This window comes from Pimephales promelas, chromosome 14, assembly GCF_988280905.1.
Source record: "Pimephales promelas chromosome 14, fPimPro1.hap1.1, whole genome shotgun sequence".
Taxonomy (NCBI): domain Eukaryota; kingdom Metazoa; phylum Chordata; class Actinopteri; order Cypriniformes; family Leuciscidae; genus Pimephales; species Pimephales promelas.
Genome location: NC_142782.1, coordinates 23700961 through 23707136, shown reverse-complemented (window position 1 = coordinate 23707136; position 6176 = coordinate 23700961). Strand labels below are relative to the sequence as shown.

General features: G+C 40.2%; 1 protein-coding gene across 3 annotated transcripts in view; it reads right to left on the bottom strand.

Moving 5' to 3' along the window:
- Nucleotides 1–1331: 1331 nt before the first annotated feature.
- The window catches only part of magixa (MAGI family member, X-linked a), a 44005-nt gene continuing 39160 nt past the window's right edge, over nt 1332–6176 (bottom strand). Inside the window, exons 15-18 of one of the 3 annotated variants that reach the window (XM_039658160.2) lie at nt 5875–6018; nt 5551–5689; nt 5391–5431; nt 3346–3435 (exon numbers count right to left, since the gene is read on the bottom strand). In XM_039658160.2, coding sequence (XP_039514094.1) covers nt 5418–5431; nt 5551–5689; nt 5875–6018 — 297 coding nt within the window. In that variant the 3' untranslated portion in view covers nt 3346–3435; nt 5391–5417. Of the gene's footprint in view, nt 3436–5005; nt 5094–5390; nt 5432–5550; nt 5690–5874; nt 6019–6176 lie in introns of all 3 variants that reach the window. The other 2 variants (XM_039658159.2, XM_039658157.2) reach the window with 2 other exon arrangements.

The following is a 6176-nucleotide window of genomic DNA, read 5'->3' as shown; positions in this document are numbered from 1 at the left end:
TGAACCAAGTCTTGCAAAGATATAGATGTTAAAGAGGCAGAACAGTATTGTGTTGCACACTTTCTACTATGCTACGTCTTGTTCTTTTACTTGTATTTGTTTCTTTTTTTGGTAAACACTGGCTAAAGAAGCAGAAGGCACCTGGAGAGGTTTGATACGGCTCACTGGCCTTATAATAAAACTTTAGTTCTGTTATCTTCCTTCCCCCCCCCTCTTTCAACAGCAAGACCACTGCGCACACAGCAGGAGAGGGGTTATAGTCCAGTCACAAACAGCAAGCAGCTAATAAAATCTCTTAAATTGAGGGTGCTAGTCCTGGTCCTGAAGAGCTTTTTTTCAATCTAGATTACTTTCAGAAGTGTAGCTCTTCAGGGGCATGACTGAGCAACCATGTTTTAAATAAATCTTCTTTTTTTATATAATAGAATTTTTGTTGTATTTTTATGAAAATAAATGGAAAATATGCTAAATAAAAATGTCAAATGATATGAAAAAGACATGCTATGAAGGACACCATGAATCATAGATGCATACTAACTGACCTTGCAGTTACGGTCATGCTAGCCACAACGTAATGGCAGCATTTGCTCATTATCTCTCCGTGGCCACTAGATGGCAATAAAATCAAGTCTTGATCGGCCTGGGTGGGAGACCTCTGGGTATCTGGATGATACCAAATACAACACACACAGGACCATATAGATATGGATTTGAGACGGAAGAAGAACTGATATGATGGTGGTGGTGAAAACCACATAATAGAGACAGAGCTGGAGAGGCTGTATGTGAGAGAGAGAGAGAAAAGAGAAGAGATTTAAAGGGATAGTTTACCCCCCTGCCACCAAACAAGTAAAAATCTGTCAGCATTTACTAACACTCATGTTGTTTCAAACAGGTATGACTATTTCTTCCATGAGCAGCAATTTTGAAGACCAGCTAAAAAGGATGCAGAAGCACCATGAAAGTATCACAAAAGTGGTTCATACGACTTGAGCACTATATTATGTTAATATATTAAAAGTCAATATGATATGTAATATATTTGTGTGAAAAACAACCAAAATCTCAGTTTTAAAGGTGTGGTCACATTAGCGAAATTTCACAGGCAAAAAAGATAGTGTAGCAATGTATGAAGCATTGCTCACACAGAAGTTACTTGATGAGTCTTCATGACCAACTGAACCAAATATGAAATCTGTGAGGGGGAATCTTTCGCCCTCGCGCAGAATTCCTGATCATGGGGATTCATATTGAAATTACTGGATTTTGCCTGCATCTCTATTCACTGAAATCTGCCTCAACTGTCTTTGTGTGAAAAGTAGCAATGTCTGATTTATCAATAAATTGTTCTTTTGAGGCAGATTTTTTTTTTAACGAATCAGTCGATTCGATTCACGAAAACTACATTTGGCTGTACCAACTCCACAGCAGTCTCTTATCCGACAATCGAACCGGCATCACGTCACAAAAGTGTGGACTTAAGAAAAACTGCAAAGGCTCTTGGCCCGCTCACACCAAGAACGATAACTATACTATATTGGCATCCGCAACAACTGACGATAACATTGATTATTATAAGCACACATTGCCGTTAAGTCGCCTGTCAGGCACTTTAAAGCTACACTGTGTAACTCTTTTAGTTTATTCTTAGCTAAAAACACTTAATTCTTTCAAAAATATGTGCTCATTAATGTATATTTACTTCAAATAATAAAGTATTCTCGTGAGTGTATAATATGCCATTGAAAATAGATACGGGTAAGGGGTTCTAATGTCGGTCGCCATGTTGCCCCTCCATCTTGAAAGTACATTAGCCAAAGAGGGACATACCCGTTAATTCAAGCTTCGCCTTTCGCGTTTACGTTTGAGTTAACACTCATGGACGAGGTCGAACTGGAAGCCATGTTAATCTTGGACTACATTGGCCACCGTAGGAGTTAAAGCGAAATCGGAATCGCGAGGAACAGAAACTAATATTCACTGGATGATCATATACCTTTTAACTGCTAGATGGGGGTAAAAATCACACAGTGTAGCTTTAAAGCACAATGGATTATGATTGGCTGCCAATGTTTTTAATCGTTGTGAGACTGATTCCGATGGTATTGTTCCCGTGTCAGAATCGTTGTAGTTGTGGTGCGAACTCCACTATTCTCATCGAATTAGAAGAATGATTATTAAAACTTTATAGACATGTAGCCCCGCCCCTTTTCAGTGCTGTCCATTTCTATTGTTAAGACATCCGCGTCAAACATTACAATAGGTAACTCTACAATAAGTAAATCCACTTCACCAAATAATTACTCTTCGACAGCGATGCCATAGAAAAACACAGAACTACCACAATAACGGAAGTTCAAAGACAAAATTCTAAAGATGGCTGCGCGCTTGTTTCTCTGGCACATATGGTCTATAGTTATCGTTAGATTTTTCACCCTTGGTGTGAACGGGGCTTTAGGGTTCCTCTTGGGACAGAGCCTATGACTTCAGTAGACTTGGAATATAGTACACAAGTTGTATGGACAATTTTTTGGTGGTTTTGCATGTTTTTTTTCCCCAATTCATTCATGTGGAAAAGAGCAACCAGTACAACTCTTCTAAATTTCTCCTCGAAGAAAGAAAATCGTACGGGATTGGAACAACATGAGGGCGAGTTTTTAGGTGAACTATCCTTTTAAGGGAATTAGCATTAGGACCACAGTCCTCCCTTATTCTGGCTCAGCCTTTTCCTCTCTAAAACCTGAGAGAGTTTGTGAGGGCTGGGGACTAGCCAGGGTCCCGGAGGTGTTGTCGAAGATCCAGGGGCTTGTAGAGGCCACTGAGCGGAGAATGCGATGCTGACTTCAGAGATGCTGTGAGCCGATTCTGCACCTGACCCATCATCGTCATTGTCCAAAGGCTTGAGGAAGGAGAAAGGTGCGTGTGGTGTGACCTCTGTTGTGCTAGTTCCGTTGTTATCCCTCTTTTCTCTTCTGACACTCCCTTTCTCCCTCTCAGGGAGGCCGTTCTCTCTCTCTGAACTAACATCCTTCACTTTTTGTCTTCTCTCCCCCATGCTCTTGCTTTTCTGCCTTCCCCGTCGTTGTTCCCCCTCTCCCTTCCTTTCCCCCCGTGTGCCCTCCTCCTCCTCCTCCTCTTTTCTCTGCGGCCCCTCTCGACCCCTCAACGTGCCAGGCAAACTCCTCGAACGCATCTGTTGCTCTCTCCTTCTTCCGGCCGCGCTAACATCCTCCGCCCGGCTCCGCTTGCCCTCCACGGCTCCTCTTTCTCTGCTCCTTCCCTCTGATTCCCTCCGTCCCTCCCCCCTCCTCTCTCTCCTCTCACATCCGCTGTCATCCACCCGTCTGCTGCTCCTCGGAGGAGAGCGATCAACTGCTGCCACAAGCGGCTCCTTGGAGAAGAGGGAGGAGGGGGAAGCAACTCCAGATTCACGGTCTGAGAGAGAAGGAGAAAGAGTTGAATGATAAAACACTAATCAGCCCATCTTCATGTAAAACTACAAAAGGAGGTGTCGGATAAGGGTTCGATGATGGAGGAGTGGGTGGATGAAAGAGAACGCAACCATGTGATGCACCAATGACTGTTCTGAGATCAGTAAGGGGTTACTGCCTGCAATTTTAACTTGAGCAAAGGGATGTGATGGAGTTGGCGGGTGAGAAATGGTTTTCTGTCTTTCTGAATGCTTGAATAAACTACATTATGGCAGTGAAACACAGCATCAGCAATTAGCATTTGGAAAAATTGATTGTTAAAAAAAGTTATTATTATTGTATGGTTATTCTTTATGGGTATGCCAAATCAATATAGAGTATGGAAGACCTTGGAAATCTTTGCAATGCAATCTTTTTTTATTTAAGGATACAATTTAATGGAAAAGCAGTTACCACAAAAGAGTAATGCTTAGGCCATGTCCACACTAATATTTTTCTCTCCGTTTGGCCTTCCGTCCACACTAAAACGTATCTTTTGGAAAACGCTCTCCAAAGCGGATAAATTTGAAAACGCTGTTTTCGCCGGAGGTATTTGAAAACGATGACGTAAGTTTAGTCATGTGATCCATGTTGTACCAATAGATATTCATGTTTACCGGTGCCTGTTATGTGCTATTCACTTTTACATTGTTGCTAAAATGTTACTTTGCACACTCTTCATATCACAGTACTGCAAAGATGACAGAAAATGTACTCACATTTACTAGAATTACGCGATAACTTTATTATATATTTTTCCATCTGTTTCATCTCGGTGAGTTTTCACACATGCGCAGTATGGTGAATTTAGAAGTTTCTCATCCACACTGAAACGTCGGAAAACGCTAGTGTGGATGGAGAGCCTTTTTTTTAACAAAAACGCTGTTTTCAAATGTATCCGGATTAATGTGGACGTAGCCTTAATCAAATTGAAAAAAAACCCCCAGCAAATTTAGTTGAGATATATTGAGTGATAGACTTGGAGTTATATATTCACTCCAAATTTGCAGTGAATTTGGAATAAATTTTGAATAAACTTCCAATAATAATAATTTGTATTATAACTTTTTATTATAAACTCATTATATAAGTTTAGGGTCAGTAAGTTTAAAATAAATAAATAATTATTACTCTTGTTCAGCAAGAAAGCATTCAATTTATCAAACGTGATAGTAAATAATTATTAACTATTATTCCAGAAAAATCTTAATAAATAAAATTCATTTTAAAATATATCAAAATAAAAAACTTATTGTAAAATTGTCATAATATTTCACCATATTACTATGTTTAGTGTATACAATAAATGGAGCCTTGGTAAGCGAAAAAGACTTCTTCAAAAACATTTAAAAAATCTTATTGGCCCCACGCTTTTGAACATACATCACAAACACACAGTTAAATATATAATGATATTATATACATGATATTTAATAACATGACACCTCTAGTGAAATGTAGAATGCAATATGAGAACTGCGAGATGATGAACATAGAGAAAGACAAAACGACAACCAACAGGAACGGTTACCAACCGCATGTTTTCTGTCCGCCCGATGACATAGAAGCAAGGCTCGCCCTGCTTGGAGTTAGTCATACAAAGAGATAAGCTGGAAAGCTCCACTGGAGGAGAGTTCAAGAAAGAGAAAGAGAGCAAAAGTATAAAGTAGCGAAAGAGAGAAAGAAAAAGCAGTAAATAATGAGGAAAAATCCAATGCAAAGTTGCAAAAAAAGTGCAGGAAGGGAAAGAAGCTTCAGTCCAGACCATGGGTGGCACAAGAGGACGGGCATCTGGGGCTTATATACTCAATGTTTTTTTTGGTAAAACCCTGAATGTCTATAACCTTGTTTTTCTCCACTAAGTTTTCATGGACAGTTGTAATATTCCAACACACAATCTCCAAATATCCTCTTACCCACCCATGGTCTTGAATAGAAGAATCTGATCTACTGATGTAAACCTGTTAACAATAAGAGGGAAGCAGAACTCTTGTAAAATACATTGGCCATCTTTCGAACATTACACTGATCATAAGATAAATTATTTGAACCCTCTTTTCCTACCCTTGTCCCCCCTCACCATAATCCGGTACATATCCGTTGCCTTTCTTCAGTACGAGGTGAATCCATGCTCCTCCCTTTCGGATCTGCTCCACGGCCTGGCTGTGTGTCATCCCGGCTGTGCTGTCTCCATTTATCTCCACTAGCTGATCACTCACCTGCAACACGAGTCAGCAAAACCCTCAGTGACTCAAAGACAGCACCTAAACCCAGCATGCCTCAGCATTATCTTAACAACATGACTCTTAGAGTTTGAGTCACACTTTCAAACTTCCCTGACAGAAATGTTGTATTAACTCGATTTGTAATCAAAGGGCAGTTTATGAGTGTACTGCACACACACCTGAATTTTCTGACTGCGTGAGGCCGGTCCGCCCTCCATCAGACCAAGTACATACAGACCCATGTTATACTCGCTTCCACCTCGCAAACTAAAGCCAAACCCTGTTGGGCCCCTCTCAAGATCAACACTGTAAAATTGGGAATCCTGCACAGAGAGAGAGCGAGAGACATTTTCATAAGCAAGTTTAGATAACATTCTCCAACTATTTTAAAGAGCATGCTAATTCAGCTTTAATTATTATTCGTGCAGAGTAAGACCTCATTTATTTATAAAAATATACATTTATCACACATTTCTGAGCG